The sequence below is a fragment of the Mytilus galloprovincialis genome, chromosome 5, assembly GCF_965363235.1.
Source record: "Mytilus galloprovincialis chromosome 5, xbMytGall1.hap1.1, whole genome shotgun sequence".
Lineage (NCBI taxonomy): Eukaryota > Metazoa > Mollusca > Bivalvia > Mytilida > Mytilidae > Mytilus > Mytilus galloprovincialis.
Window position 1 is genome coordinate 27,320,684 of NC_134842.1, and position 16,392 is coordinate 27,337,075.

At 32.6% G+C, this 16,392-nt stretch overlaps 3 protein-coding genes and 1 long non-coding RNA gene across 4 annotated transcripts in view; 3 read left to right on the plus strand and 1 right to left on the minus strand.

Moving 5' to 3' along the window:
• The window catches only part of LOC143075514 (leucine-rich repeat-containing protein 14-like), a 69,761-nt gene that overhangs the window by 34,997 nt on the left and 18,372 nt on the right, over positions 1-16,392 (minus strand). The gene's annotated exons all lie outside the window — the stretch shown is intronic.
• Positions 1,123-5,003, plus strand: LOC143075522 (uncharacterized). The gene is made up of 2 exons (XR_012978334.1): positions 1,123-1,542; positions 4,366-5,003. It is a non-coding gene; the product is annotated as an uncharacterized LOC143075522 (long non-coding RNA).
• On the plus strand, positions 6,882-8,515 carry LOC143075517 (complement C1q tumor necrosis factor-related protein 4-like). Its single transcript, XM_076250953.1, has 2 exons — positions 6,882-7,302; positions 7,894-8,515. Exons 1-2 carry the CDS (start codon positions 7,056-7,058, stop codon positions 8,286-8,288), a joined length of 642 nt encoding a protein of 213 aa, XP_076107068.1. The 5' UTR covers positions 6,882-7,055; the 3' UTR covers positions 8,289-8,515.
• On the plus strand, positions 12,560-13,980 carry LOC143075516 (heavy metal-binding protein HIP-like). Its single transcript, XM_076250952.1, has 2 exons — positions 12,560-13,214; positions 13,461-13,980. The coding sequence occupies exons 1-2, from the start codon at positions 12,962-12,964 to the stop codon at positions 13,850-13,852; spliced, it is 645 nt and encodes a 214-aa protein (XP_076107067.1). The 5' UTR covers positions 12,560-12,961; the 3' UTR covers positions 13,853-13,980.

The following is a 16,392-nucleotide window of genomic DNA, read 5'->3' on the forward strand; positions in this document are numbered from 1 at the left end:
TTAACAAAAGCTTGGGTGAAATATGACCTTAAAAAAATGACAACCAAAAGTGACCTTGAGAAATCAGGAAGTAGCTTTTTGCACTTTTTTCATGACAAAGTACGTGGAATCCATATATTTTGTAATTTAGTTACATTAACTTATCACTAAAGACTAGAAGCGACATTCGATAAACCAGAAGTGGCCAATTATCTCCTGGTTTTCAGGCAACAGTATATAGAAACAATATATTTTTGGAATCAGTGTGAAAGAAGCTATCATATGAGACTGGAAGTGACATTTACTTCACCGGAAGTAGTTAACTATCTTCCTTATTTCACTCAAAAGTAAATGGAAACCCCTATAACGTATCAGTATGAAGAAACTAATGATTGGATGTCAATTTTAACTTTGAGTAAACAGGAACTAGCTTCTTTTCAATAACTTTGAAAATTGATGTGGAAAGACAAATGGTTTTTAATTATAAACTGTATTACTCCATTACTGTTTAATTTAACTTTTACTGATAAGTTATTAACCTAAAGTATATAACAGTGTCACGATACGCAACATCTGGCTTTTAACGTTTAAATGTAAATTGAAAGAACAACAAAAAATTGTTATTAAAACAAATACGAAATGAACATCAGTGCGCATGATACAACATTTGGTACACCTTAGCAGATTTCGATACCGGTTATCAAAATGTTGAAGTATGGTACCATTATGTGCCAAGGTGTTCCAAATGCTTGATGGTTTATAAAGTAGACCAACGACCTTCCTCTATTCAAAAACTGAAAAACGATTTGTAACAAAAGGAACACGTTAATCGCGGCTTTTCTTGATTGAATATTTGCATTTAGTCAAAATGGATCAAACGAAGTTACATCCATTATTGATCATTATTCTAATCAGTTGCGTTCAATCAATAATTTGGTCACAGGAATCCGACACAAACTCCACAGTGGAGGTTTCTCTTTTGGACAACCAGCAGATGCCTTTAGTGGCTCTTTTTGACACAACTAAACTAAACCATGTGTTGAAGGACTTTATTTTACAGACAGTTAATGAGGCTTCTGACCAGAGAATTCCAATTATCAAAACTGCTGTCATCGAACATATAGGATATGGTAAGTCGTTACATCCTCAGAAATTTCACCTACCTGCCAACCTTTATTTTTCCATATTTTAACAGTTTTCACAGAGACCCATCGATTTCTGCATTTTGACTTTCATTTTCAAAGATTATCAAATGACCAAAATGTAACACCTCGTTCATGCAAATTATGTAAATGTCCGAGAGCTTCCAATTGTTATCGTTGTCGGAACTAAATGCTTAATACCGATCTCCTGTAAAGGAGGTGAAAAATCGTGGTTGGCTTCTAAATGTTAAACATCGATCTCCTATAAAGGAGGTGAAAAAATATAAATATTTGCATATTTGAGTCTCGAGGCCACGAACTCTCTCGTAACTTGACGTCCATTTGAAAGTGAAAGTCAAAATGCAGAAATCGATGGGTCTCTGTGAAAACTGTTAAAATATGGAAAAATAAAGGTTGGCAGGTAGGTGAAACTTACATAAAATGAACATTGATGCCCGATTTATATAATTCCAAGGCCCTCAATCGGCACCAGAAGCGACGGAGCAGCGCATCTATAAGTTGGGTGGGCAAATATCCACTTTTTGATATGGGACGAGCTCTGACGTCCCACGGCCCCAGCTTGTCTGGCAAAACAGCCGTTGGGCGTCAGAGTAATATCGAACTATACTAGTGGGACAAATAATATCAAATTTTATAGAAACTTCTACCAGCTCTAACTCAAAGTATTGACAATTCTGTGTTATGGGGGTCTAAAATTCAGTTTGACAGCTTCAGACGTAATATTTTTTTTAACTAGACCAAATCAGTGCTTAACATACAGATACAGCACCCAAATTTGATAACATGTAATTACATCCCCCTACTTAATATTTCATGCATTAAATGTCAAGAAATAAATTGGAAAAGTGTATCAATTAAAAATGCATGTTATACACTGTTCACACTAGGGACTATATTCGTAGACAACAAAAAAAAAAAACCAACAAAGGACGATAATTGTGTCCTTGGACCAGAAGGCACATAAAATCGTCGAAAAACCTTCTTAAAATCTTAATTTATTATTCTACTTCATAGATTTTGCTTAAAAACTGTAAGTTGTGACGCATAAATTTCTGTTTTAACGATATAAAATAATCATATGGTCACGGACTTCGTGCTATGTCTAATAATCAATTTGTTACCTTGTTGGTAGTGAAAAACGTTAAAAATCAAAGTTTTACAGCCTGCAACGTGGTGACGTTACGATCATTTCGACGTGTTGTTGGGTTTTTTTCACAAAGAACACAACTCTGAACGATGTATACTGTAAAAACGAGTCAGCGACCCTTTTTATTTTGCATCATTATAACAGAAAAATTATGTATCAACAACAGATAGTTTTTTAACAATAATCTATGGAGTAGAAATCAGAAAGTTAATGATTTGAAAAAAGTTTTAGAATGTTTACCACCGATTTTATGTGTTTTTTATACAAATGATAGCCTATTTAGAAAGAATTCAATCCATAATATTTCAAATTATGAATGAGATAAATCCATTATTTTTAGTTGAAGATTATAGAGCCAGAATTGTATGCAAATGTATACTGAAATCTATGACAGCCCATTTACTGTACCATGACCATATATCGAGAATCAAGTGACATCATAACAATGTTTTTCCCTAGCAGTTGATCTGATAATGTTACCAAATTATTTTGAAGTAACGACTTAATCATTTGACTAAGACATGTCTTTCTATTTGTATTTGAATGTTATGCAACTATTCTGTATTCAATACATTTTTAAAAAAAAATTATTTATGCAAAATCATACCTGGGACTAACCAACCTTCCCGAAGGTAGTAAAATTTAATCAAGAAATCAATCTTCAGATTTTTTTACAGCACATAATAAAATACTTTAATGTTCTTATCTAGCTTTTATTTATTAAAAGTAACTGTTTTTTTTTTTCAGGAAACAATGACAAACCAAAACAACATTTATCAAAAGGCTAGCTCAGTATAAGCCTCGTATAATCAAAACAAAAAAAGATGAGACTTAAGTATATAATGTCTTTTCAAAGAAGGGCGAAATGTTTACATCAGGACGCTCAAGACCAAAATAATAGTTAGACTTTTCAGTGAATGGTCTTAGCATAACTGATTGAATTAAATAAGCTCAACTCATACAATGTGACGGATTCAAAACCAATCAAATAATGCATAAAGTAATAGTAAGCATTCCGATTGAATAGTATCAACTAAATACGAGAATGTTGTACTAAGGGACCAAATGTATTTATAAAGGTTACTCGGGAACACGTGTATTTGTTTACTTTTAGCACGTGTGTTTAAATCAAAACATGTTTATGTTTAATTTGATTGGACAATCAGTAAGTTAGAACCGGTTTAAGTTATATCAATCATGATAACTTCATGCTAGAATTTTAGCGCAAAAAATTATAGTAGTAAAGTCTAGAATTGTCATTCGAGGTTCGCCTATCCGACAGTAAAGCTTCGTTTCACACCCACCCACCCTTATTTAAGACTTCATAGGAATGTAAATAGTATGTTATGCAGTAAATAGTTTATAAGATACATTTATGTATTACTGTAAAGATTTTTTTCTTCAACTTACAGAACATTTTTCTATTGAAGATTGAGTTTATATGTGATGGCAGCGGTCGATTACAGCAAATTGGACATTTGTTAATTATTTCTAATAAAATAAGCTTTCGGTGCTGTCGGGGCGAGCTGATAACCAAATAACGGTGTTTAGTTTTACTTTATAAATGCTTTATGTTCGTTTGAAGTATTGAATAAGAACATAAATAATGTAGAAGTTAACAATGATAGTTCATCATACGGTCTTCGACAATAAGGAAAACCAACACCGCATAGTCCCCGAAAAGACAAATTTAAAACATTCAAACGAGAAAAACTAACGGCCTGATCCATGTGAAAAACAACAAACGAAAAACAGATATGACAGCAACAAACAAACATGCTTGCTGGCCCTAAACGCTTCCCCTAATCTGGAGCAGTTGTGTAACAGTACAACATAAGAAAACATTATAACAATCAGTTGAAAAAGGCTTAACCTATTAGATAAAAACAAAGCAGAAAAGCAACTAACAAAAGCATATTGTGTTCACAAGTAAGAACTAAGAATATAAGGGTGTCGTTATTTTCGTTTTTACCTGCAATCCACCAGACAGTAAGAATGTTGTTTGTATAGTAACGGTATTTCAAAACTATCCTTTCTTATATGTCTTAATTTTATTATTGTCCCTATTCATTATAGAACCTGGACGAATAAGGAAAGACCAGAATTTACAGCATCATTGACGACAACCAAGCCTATCCATTCAAATGAAGTTGTAAAATTTGACAAAGTATGACAAAACATGGGCAATGCTTACAATCCAAATACAGGAGTGTTTACAGTTCCAAGAAAAGGATTGTACTTCGTATCTAGTACTGTTAGGGCCACTCATTCAGCGTATCTACCCTGTCGTCTCTGGAAAAACAATCAGCCCACATTGAGCCTCTTTAGTACTAATTATTTTACGGGGACAATTAACATTGTTATGCCTCTGAAGAAAGGGGATATAATCTACATAAAGCACGACGATTTTAGGAGCGCACAACAGTATGTTTTCTGCATATTTAATTAATGAGTAATGAAACTGATGAAACTGATATGAATTTTGGAATTTCACCATCTTACGCAAGATATGGAATAAAACGAGGACTTGATTAAAACTCATTATGTTCAATGGAGAAGATTGCAATTACCGTTAACGACTATAGGTTGCTTGGTACTTGGAACTAAAACCTTTTTGGATTCAATCATATTCAATTATAATTTTTACACTGCTTCTCTAAAATATACCACCTAAAACATCAGATAAGGGCGCTAATAAATATTTGAAATCTAAATGACAAAGAAATTACTTTGTTTTCATTGTGAGCTTTTCTATTTTTGACGAAGTAGCATTCTAGCGGGGCCTGAGTATAATGTATGTACCAACCTTGTGATTTGATATTCTAGAACTTGCATTTCTTATCATATGATTTCTTTTAGCAGTTACCATACTAACAGAAAATATTTCTTTAAAATATACTATTAAAAAACAAAAGCATTTCTTTGTGGCTCCTTAAACTTATCAATTTTACAACTTAACCTGTAATAGATACTAGTTCTTTTTTCGGCTCTTTGGTGTCTTTTTGACACGTTCCTCGTTTCCATTTTCAATTCTACTATTGCATTTAATCAATGCTCCCGAATTTTTTTTTCTCAAGTTTTATATGAAGAGAATTCATTCAATATTGTTTACATTAAAATTGAAATATAGGATTGAAGGGGACGAATATTTTATTGACCCCTTTATGCACAGTGTGTTAGTGTTTTATTTTAAAACAAAATATTTTGACTGCAGTTTTTCTTTTGGAATGATAAAAGGTAGCAGCGGTTACTTCCAATCGATGATGTCATGTTTAAAATGTGACGATATCTGATATCTTAATAAACGAATGATGGTAATATAAAACTAATTGCATTCAAATGTATATGTTTTAAAAATGATTGTTATTAACATTGTGAGCAAGCGCAATAACAGTTAAGAGATTTTATTTTACAGTTGATTAGTTAAGGATACAATTCCAGAAACATATGCTGATAGCACAGAAATTATATACTTATTTTGTTTTGTATACATATCTTGTGATTGAAGTGATACTGTCATAAAACAAATGTATGTCTACCATATATGTTGGCGTTGGTCCAATCTAATCAGTTCCCTTTGGTATCCAATAAAAAGCTGTTCAAAGACTACGAACTTAACATTATTTGTCGATCTTTAATTTGCAAGAAAGAAAAAACAAATCCTCAGTGGGGTTTTGGGGTTTTTATTGCTTGGAAGGGGGGACAACAAGGTGAGTGATGCGTATAAATACTTGTAATATGGATGGTAATATTTTTTTTTATTTCACTCGCCAATCCCGCCTTTGACCGCATCTCGTTTGAATAGCAGAGAATAGAATAGGAGGACCTTAAAACAGTGCTGGATGTTCAATATTAGACGTTGTTAATGCACAGTCTGGCACCGCCTCCTTCGAGAAACAAATAATGAAACAAATAATGAAACAAAATGTAATAGATCTACCTATATATATTTCCCAACAGTAGTGTTGTTGGATTCCTGATTTTATCTTTTTCGAAATCAATAATATTCTAAAACAAAAATATATGTCACTGAATGTTTAATAATTTTCTCCATTTCATAAAGGTCTATCTCCGTAAATTGATCGGACCTCAAATATTTGTTTCCTGGACCTTACTCGTAATTAACAAACATTCAATTCAATAAATCAATATGTTTACAGTTGTTGGGACTTGAAAAATAGTTTCCTTCTCATCACAACGTTAAACTATTTGAAACTACTCGTCCTTTTGTGGTTTGAAGGCATATAAACATCGTGTAAAATGTTACATCCGCCACCCCTAACCACACCCCTGTTGGAGAATTGTTTGGGAGATAAAAAATATTCAATAATACATAAATGGCTAACGAATCTGATTATCTGATTCCATTTAAATGTTCCTGTATCTAAATTACAAATTCAATTCTCATCTGCTGAATTTGTTCATGTTCTGAAAATCAAATTAAGTATCACGCCACTATTTGATTGACATATCAAAAAGTACAGTAAAGTTGTTATGGTCAGCATACAGCCATCTAAATGTTGACCTGAATCATAGACCAGTAATGGTTAAAATCATATATAGCCACGCCTTACTCATTAACACATTTAATCACTTAAAGCTGCGCTTTTCGTGAATTGAATACGTTAATTCATAAATGGCGTGTTATATATATTATATACATATACATGTAACTTCTCATGTATTTTATTTCCGAAGCATATCCGTTCTGTAAGGTTGTAAACTAAACAGTTGGAGTAAAGGGAACATCTGCTAAAGTTGAAACAATGACACTAAAACGGATTTTGTTTCTACTTTTTGTAATAGCAATTATGAAATACGGGATAGGACACAAAACTAACTATTCTGCAGAGATACCACTTCTGGACAATCAAAATCTGCCTTTAGTTGCTCAGTTCGACACCACGAAACTTAACCAGGTGTTGAAGATCGCTATTAAGAAGACTATAGAAGAAACCATGAACGAGATGATCCCTCGAATAAAACAGGCTGTTCTTGCTGATATTGGATATGGTATGTATAAAGTCCATGTATTTCAGAAGCTTTAAAAAAGAATCAATAAGAAAAATTTCGCATGACAATGTATTTTGAGTTATGGAAGTATGCGTAAATAAAGACAACAGTAGTATACCGTTGTTCAAAACACATAAATCCATGGACAAACAAACAAATTCGGGGTAACAAACTAAAACTGAGGGAAACGCATTAAATATAAGAGGAGAACAAAGACACAACATTAAAATGTAACACACACACACAGAAACGGACTAAGCATTAGACAAAATCCTATGAGAATAACAAATACAACATCAAAACCAAATACATGAATTTGTGATAGATAAGTACCGTGACACGTCTTATAGTTATGTGAATTCACACTCAAAAATAAGAGAAAACAAACGACATAACGAAAACACAACGTTAAAATGTAACACACAGAGAAAATTTGTTTTAATAAAGAGATATTGTTATATTATTTAGTGCTTCTTTGTTTTACTTCTCTATCAAAGTGTCTCTTTTTTCTTTCAATAAACATAATGGCATCAAGACAACATAGTCTCTTAGGTTTTGGTTTCACTGTATGCAAATTGCATTATTTTTCAGAACCTGGACGAGAAAAGGAAAGACCAGCTTTTACAGCATCACTAACACGTACCAGAAATCTTGGTGGATATGAAGTTGTTATATTTGACAAAATATGGTTAAACACGGGTGGAGCTTATGATAAGGATACTGGAGCTTTTACTGCGCCGAAAACGGGACTTTACTCTATTTCAACAACGGTTATGTCTTATCATGCCAAGTATTTGCACTGCTTTCTGTGGAAAAATAATGAGAGAATGGTCCTGGCTTTCGGTAATGATTTATCAACTGGGACTCTGAATGTTGTGATGGCATTGAAGATGAATGACAAAGTTTTTGTAAAACTTACCGGTTTTACGGAATACATTTTTGGAGAACATAGGTCGACATTTTCTGGATACCTAATTAGCGAGTAAACCAGTAAAATAACTTTTAGACGAAATTGATCTGGAAATGAGAAATGTTTTGGAGGCAGCCGTCATCAAATATGTTATGTATAGATAATGTTATACTCATGTGAACTGCAAAATTAAAAATGCTAGTACCTATATTATTTCAAATTATAAAAAATAGAATTTGTTTAGTGATCGACCGAAAAATTCATTATATTTATATCGTTATAAATAAACACTTTTCCAGAATATTTACTTCTCATTTTTTATCTTTATTTTTCGGACAAATTCTTGGTAGTGAAGTGCTGCCAAAAGTGTATAGTACTGGTCATTGAATTTATAATGTAGTCCTAATTAAGTTAACACGAAAAACAATAAACAAACAAAAAATGCACAATTAATATGAGAATGATATTCCCCGATACATATAAAAGTTTTCTTTACGAATTCACTTATTTACGTTAACAGCTGATTTACAATTCTTTCTTTTTTTCTATTTTGTTCTCTTGTGATGTCTCTCGATCACTTCATTTACCGGTTTACAGGAATTATTCATATGAATTAGTATAGCTATCTGGCAGCTTCAATTTCAATTTATAATGATGAGAAACATCGTCAAATCAGCTAACCATTGTACTACTCTATAAATACCTAAACTGATTATCTTATGTTCGATTTCATGTAAAAAAAATGCACGTACATGCATGTGCATCTGTCACTTTTCACGTGTAATGGCTGACTGATGGATAAAGAGAAGTGCCATTGAATCATTACTGAATCTTAAAGAATTGTTTTCACTATTTATTCACTATGCTATATTGTCAAACTCTTTCTGTATATCTTTATTGCACATTGAATAAGTTTCAATCAATCTTTAGGGAAATTACAAATCAACATGGAACCTATGGTGAATAAATAGGCAGCCAATGCCATTTGTATTTTTCAAATTAGAATTCTTACATTCATTACTGTTTTCTGAAGAAAAAAAACACTTTGTTCGTTGTTATGTTATTTTATCAAAACACTGTGATATATGGTGTTCCTTTTGCTCCCAAAAGGAACACTTAGCTGTGCATTTTTTGAATACATATACATGAAAATATCACAGCAGTTGTTTATGTTTTGTATTTCAAATGAAAGATTGCAGCTCATGGTGAAAACATTTTGGTAATGAAAACGGAAAAAAATAATGTCTGGTACCACATATTTTAACAACATTTCAGTAAAATATATTTTTTTTGAATGAAAACAACAAAGCAGTTCTTTGGCTCCCATTAGACCTCGTTTATACTTGTGCGTTTAAATTACAACATAAAAAGAACCGGTCTGACCTTATTACCTTCTATTTCGTAAACAAATAATTAAAAAAATAGAATAGTGAAGGTAACTCTGCATCTCGCGCGGACTATCACACACTGCAAAATCATGAAGAATATAGTTTACTCATTGAAATTTCGTATGGATTGACTTTTATGATTTTGGTTCATACATCACAAGTCATTAAACAAAGACATGTGTGTAGACTATCGCTAAAAACGAACAGTCAATACGTTTGAAGATGAGGATTTGCAGCAAAGAAATAGAACTCATCGATTTAGAAGATAATCTTCAAAAACTGTGAAATCTATGTTTACTTTTCGTATTCCATCCATTGTTTTTAAACACGTACGTTTTGCCGCCGAACATGCGCAGATTTCTTTCATATCTGAATATAACATTCATCTGAAAAAAGATCGATCGCGATCGATATAATCATTTACTTTTTAAGAAAGATCGATTCAAATAAGATCGATCTTTGTAAAACCACTTCTGGAGGTGGACTTTTAAAGACCGTTTGAATATCGATCTTTCCCGTTTATATTAGACTAAAGATCGATCTTTTTTTACAAGTGTAGACTAGATATTATAGCTAATCCAAAAAACAACACTTTCTAAAGTTTTATTTGAACAGATTTTTTTTCTTACATAAAAATCGTAAAAAAAAAATTAAAAAGATTGTTGGGATGTGATCATAGGGAATAAGCAATTTATTGACCCTTTTTTATACAGCGGATTACCATTAGGTCATTCCGGTGTCTTGTTGCCCAATACATTTTTAACCACGTGACTTTGGATTTTGACTGATAACCGAACGTATTTCGTATAACTGCGTTGATATTATCGAATGCAAAATAAAATGCCTTATCGGTTGTCATACATTAATTTCATCAATAAATATTCGTGAAAATGATTTTCGAAAAGATAGATAAATGGTATGAAACTGTGAAATAATGAATGCCGTTCCAAATCCAATCTATTAGAAAAACGACTTCTTACAGAAGAGTGTCCACCATGCACTTGCACTGCATTATCATTAGAATAGTAGAATAGAATGATATACAAATGAATATAATACAAATATTGATATAATATATAATAACAAACCAGAGTATACATTTACTATATACATTTACCTTACTTTCAGTTATAGAGATGTGATTTTTTTTTATATGAGACACTTGTGCTTATGACCCTCCGCTAGGACTTGCGGTTATCCGATGTTCAGTACTTCAGTACTTTGATTATTGGTGTAATTGGGTAACCATAGTTCGAATACACTATAGACAAGACTTTTAACTGTACAATACTAAATGCAATTGTGTTTATTATTTAAAACAATGTACTGATAGAATTGTGGTCAAGACTCATGTTAACTTTTAAGCAATGATACCGTGTATACTATCTGATGTTTCAATAAAGATATAAATCATCAATTAATTACAGCTAGAATACTATTAAATTTTGTGCTATCAAAATATATGCGATGGTATTTTCAAACAACCATGTTTTTGTCTTAAATACTAGTACTGACAGATTAAAACTGTCACTAGGACCAAAACAAAACCATTTACATTGTGATCAAAGTACGATTACCTCTCAAGTTTGAAATCTACGATAGAAATCTCTCAAACTTATTTCCTAAAAAATTTGAGATGCAGGCAGGGGATCATTAGTTTGTTGTACAAAAACATGATTGGAGTGATAATGTAAAAAAAAAATAGATATATTTCTATGATATACAATGACGTCAACAGAACCCGATGCGTATAAACAAAATATTTTGGAGTGCAAATTATACGAAAATTGAACTGTAAATACATTGCATGCTTCAGACCCGTGTCGTTATAGTTAAAACATATAACTAAATTAAGCCCACCTGTAACTTTTTCGTTCGACATTTTATTCCCAGAATTTTTTCTGTAGTTGTGAGAGCAATTTTGATCTAAGTCATTAATAAGAGATATGCGAAATAAGTCGAAATTAAACTGACAACGTCATGGCTTCAAAGAAAAAAGACAAACAGGCACTTAATTTACACAAAATACATGTACAGCATAGAAAATTAAAGACTAAGCAACACGAACCCAAACAAAAATGGGGAGAGGGTCTTAGATGCACCGAAAGGGTAAGCAGATCCGGATCCACATGTTATTATAAATGCGGTGCCTGATGTGATACGTCAAATCGGTCTTCAATGAGTCTGTGTATTTTCTGTTCTGCTCTTCTTTTAATCCCATGTCACGATTTGTGACGTCATATGTGTTTGACTAATCTTAATAATTTAAAAACAGATATGACCAAAGTGAATATGTTTAATCTTATGATAGATTATTTCCCTCTCAAAATGCCTCCAGACAATAATGGCGTAGGACTAGCCAACGCGATGTTGACTCCTCTTGTCATTTAACCCCATTGTTGTGGAATGGTCATACGACTTTTCTCAAAAGTTGTGTTGATCTCCCAAGACCTTCGGGCTTTGGTGAGCGACCGTGCAACCTGGCGCCTAATTTAAAACGATCTGTGATCTTTTAACTTGTTCAAGGCATTAATTTGGAGACTTTTAAATTTGCTTAAAGTTACCTTGTAACCTGTGATATATTTGAAAGCGACCATGTGACTGAAGGGGGTACTCTACAGGATCTCCAACCAAGGTGGGCGATTTTGCTTTACACTATGTTCAACGGTACTATATATATAAGTCTTTTAACAAAACCTTTATCCAATTTAAGCAGTTACCTGTGATATCTGATTAGATGAACTATAAAAGACAGCGACCATTTGCCGGTCTTTAATTTGAAAACAATAAATCTTAGATTTTGACAGATTTTTATTTGTTGTGGTTATTTTAATTAAGCACTTGAGCGATGCATATACATACTTCTCATTTGATAATTTCCGAAACATATCAGTTTTGTCAGGTTGCTAACTAAACAGTTTGAGCATAAAAAAAAACAGTTGTTAAACTTGTAATAATGGTACTAAAAGGGATTCTGTTTCTACTTTTTGTAATTATGATTATGAAATACGGGAAAGGACAAAATAGCGACAACTCTTCTTCTGAGATACCACTACTGAACAATCAAAATATGCCTTTAGTTGCTCTGTTCGATACAACGAAACTTAATCAAGTATTGAAGATCGCTATTAAGAAGACAGTAGAAGATGTCATGAACGAGATGATTCATCGGATAAAACAGGCTGACATTGGATACGGTGTGTATGAAGTATTTCTGTTACATTTGTGACAGAAAATATTAACTGCCATGACAATGTATGTGTAAATCGCTTTACTAAGAGATATTATTATATTATATTCGTTCTGTGCTGTTGTTAACTAAACAGTTGAAGTAAAGAAAACATCTGTTAAAGTTGTAACAATGGCACTTAAAGGGATTTTATTATTAATTTTTGTAATAACAATTACTATGAAAGACGGGAAAGGACAAAAACCTAACAACTCCTCTGCTGAGATACCACTTCTGGACAATCAAAATATGCCTTTAGTTGCTCTGTTCGATACCACAAAACTTAACGAGGTGTTGAGGGCCGCAATTAAGAAGACAGTAGAAGATACCATGAACGAGATGATTCCTCGGATAAAACAGGCTGTTATTGACGACATTGGATACGGTATGTAAAAAGTATATGTATACAGCTTTGAAAAAAATCAAAAAACAAAACTATTTTGAGTTCTGAACGCTTGCGTAAAATTTGTTTTAATAAAGAGATATTGTTATATTATTTAATGCTTCTTTTTTTACTTCTCTATAAAAAGGTATCTTTTTCCTTTCAATTAACATAATGTCATAAAGACAAACTGAATATAGTCTGTTAGGGTTGTTTTTCAAGCTGCGTTCAAATTGCGTTATTTTTCAGAACCTGGACGAAAAACGGAAAGGCCAGCTTTTACAGCATCGCTTACATCACATAAGAATCTTGGAAATGAAGTTATTATATTTGACAAAATATGGTTAAACATGGGTGGAGCTTATGATAACGACACTGGAGTGTTTACTGCACCAAAAACAGGACTCTACTCTATTTCAACAACGGTTATGTCTCATCATAACAGCGATTTACACTGCTATCTGTGGAAAAATAATGAGAGAATGGTCCTGGCTTTCGGTACTGATTTATCAACTGGGACTCTGAATGTTGTGGTTGCATTGAAGAGGAATGACACAGTTTATGTCAAACATATAAGTAGTACGGAAAACATTTTTGGAGATGAAAGGTCGACATTTTCTGGATACCTTATTACCGAGTAAACCAGTAAAAAAAACTTTTAGAAGAATTTGAACAGGAAATGAGAAATGTTTTGGAGGTGTTTAGTAAAAGACCAAGCAAATTTAATATATTCATCTAGTAATAAATAAAGCATTTTCCAGAAATTTAATTCTGATTTGTTTATATCTTCATTCATTTCGGCAACTCTTGATAGTGGAATAGGCTATAGAAGTGTTTTGGCGTACCCATTAAACAAATTATGATGTCGCAATCAAAGTTAACATTAACAAATAATTAATGTGAGAATGATCTCCCTAGATACATACAAAGTGTAACATATTTGTGATGAGTTCACTCAGTCATGTGTAATTCACGTTGATATGTGGTACAGCCACAATATATTTCATGCCTTCTTTAATTCTTCTATTTTATTAATCGATTGCGGTGATTATAGTTTGCGATAAATTAATCATCTGAATGGTGTAGTTGTCTGCTAGCATCTTCAATTTCAATGTATAATGCTGAGACACGTAGTCAAATCAGCTAAACATTGTTCTATTCTATAAATACCTTATTGATTATCTAATGTTTGATTTCATGTAAACAAAATGCACGTACATGCATGTGTTTCTGTCGCTGATCACGTGTAATGGATGACTGGTAGATATAGAAAAGTGCCATTGAATCCTCATCGAATCTTTGCAGTATTGTTCTCAATATTTGTCCACTACACTATATCGTCAAACTCGTTCTGCGTATCTTTAATGCTCATTGAATAAGTTTGTGTGGCAATTAAAAAATCAACTTTGAATCTATGGTGAATAAATAGGCTATCAATGCCATTTGCATTTGCAAACTAGAACTCTTAGCTACATACATCTCCGTTTTCTGAAACTCTTTAAAAACATCATAATTATTGAACACTTTGTCAATGAGTGTGATTTATTCAGTATTTTGTTTTTTTTTTATCAAAACACTCTGATATATGCATGTGTGCATTTTACTCCCAGAGGGGCACTTAGCTATACATTATTGAATACATATACATGATCATAACATAACTATATTTATGCTTTGTATTTCAAATAAAAGATTGTGCAAACATTTTGGTAATAAAAAGGGAAGAAATGTCTGGTACCACGTATTTTAACAACATTTCAGTAAATATGTTTCTTTGAATGAAAACAACAAAGCAGTTCTTTTGGGTCTCATAAAACTAGCCATTTTTACATTTCACCAGTTATAGATAGTAAAGCCTGCCTGAAAAAAACGCTTTCTCAAGTGTTATTTGTTAAGAATTTTTTTTCTTTCATGAAAATCGTTAAAAAAAATTGTAAAGATGTGATTGTAGGAAATCACCGAACAATTACCGCTGAAATACTATTAATGTTTGTGCTATTAAAAAATATGCGATAGTATTTTCCAACAAGCATGGTTTTGTCTTGAATACTAGTATTAATTGTCACAAGGAACTGAAGAAAATCATTAAAATTGTACGATTATCTCCTCAAAAAAGTTTTGAGTTGCGGGCAGGAGATCATGAGTTTATTGTATAGAACATGGTCATATCGGGGCCTTTTATAGCTGACTATGCGGTATGGGCTTTGCTTATTGTTGAAGGCCGTACGGTGACCTATAGTTGTTAATGTTTGTGTCATTTTGATCTCTTGTGGACAGTTGTCTCATTGGCAATCATACCACATCTTCTTTTTTATGTTGGAGTGATAATGTCAAAAAAATTATATATATTTCAATGAATTACGTGGACGTCAACAGAACCCAATGCGTATAAACAAAATTCTTTTGAGTGCAAATTATACAAAAATTGAATTGTAAACACAAAGCATTCTTCATATCCTTGTCGTTATATTTAAAACATAGAATTAAATTAAGCCTACCTGGAACTTTTATGTTCGAAATTTTATATCCTGATTTTTTTTTTTTTAATTGTGAGATAAATTTTGACCTTAGTCATTGATAAATTCACAAAAGAGAGGCGAAATAACTCACACAAGTCGAAAATAAACTGACAACGCCATGGCTCAAAAGAATAAAGACAAACAGGCACTTAATTTACACAAAATACATGTACAACATAGAAAACTAAAGAGTACACAACACGAACCCCACCAAAAACGGGGCTGATCTCAGTTGCTCCAGAAGGGTAAGAATATCCGGCTTCACATGTAACTATAAAAACAGGGTCTGATGTGATATGTCTAATCGGTCTTCAAATAGCCTGTGTATTTGGTCTTCAGCTCTTCCTTTAATCCCGTGTCACGATGTGTGATGTCATGTGTGTTTGAAATGGCCTTCATAACTATAAAACGGCCTCAGTACCTAAGTGAATATGTTTAATCTGATGGTAGATTATTTCCCTCTCAAAATGCCTCGAGAAAATACTGACGTAGGACTATCCGACTCGATGTTTACTCCACTTGTCATTTAACTAGATATTTCTTGAATGGTTACAGATCTTGCCGAATAACCAAGTAGGTCCAACATGCTTCGGGTTAACTGGGCAATCGTGCATCCTGACGTCTATTGAAAACCTTTGACCTTTAAAGTCAGTCTGTGCTTG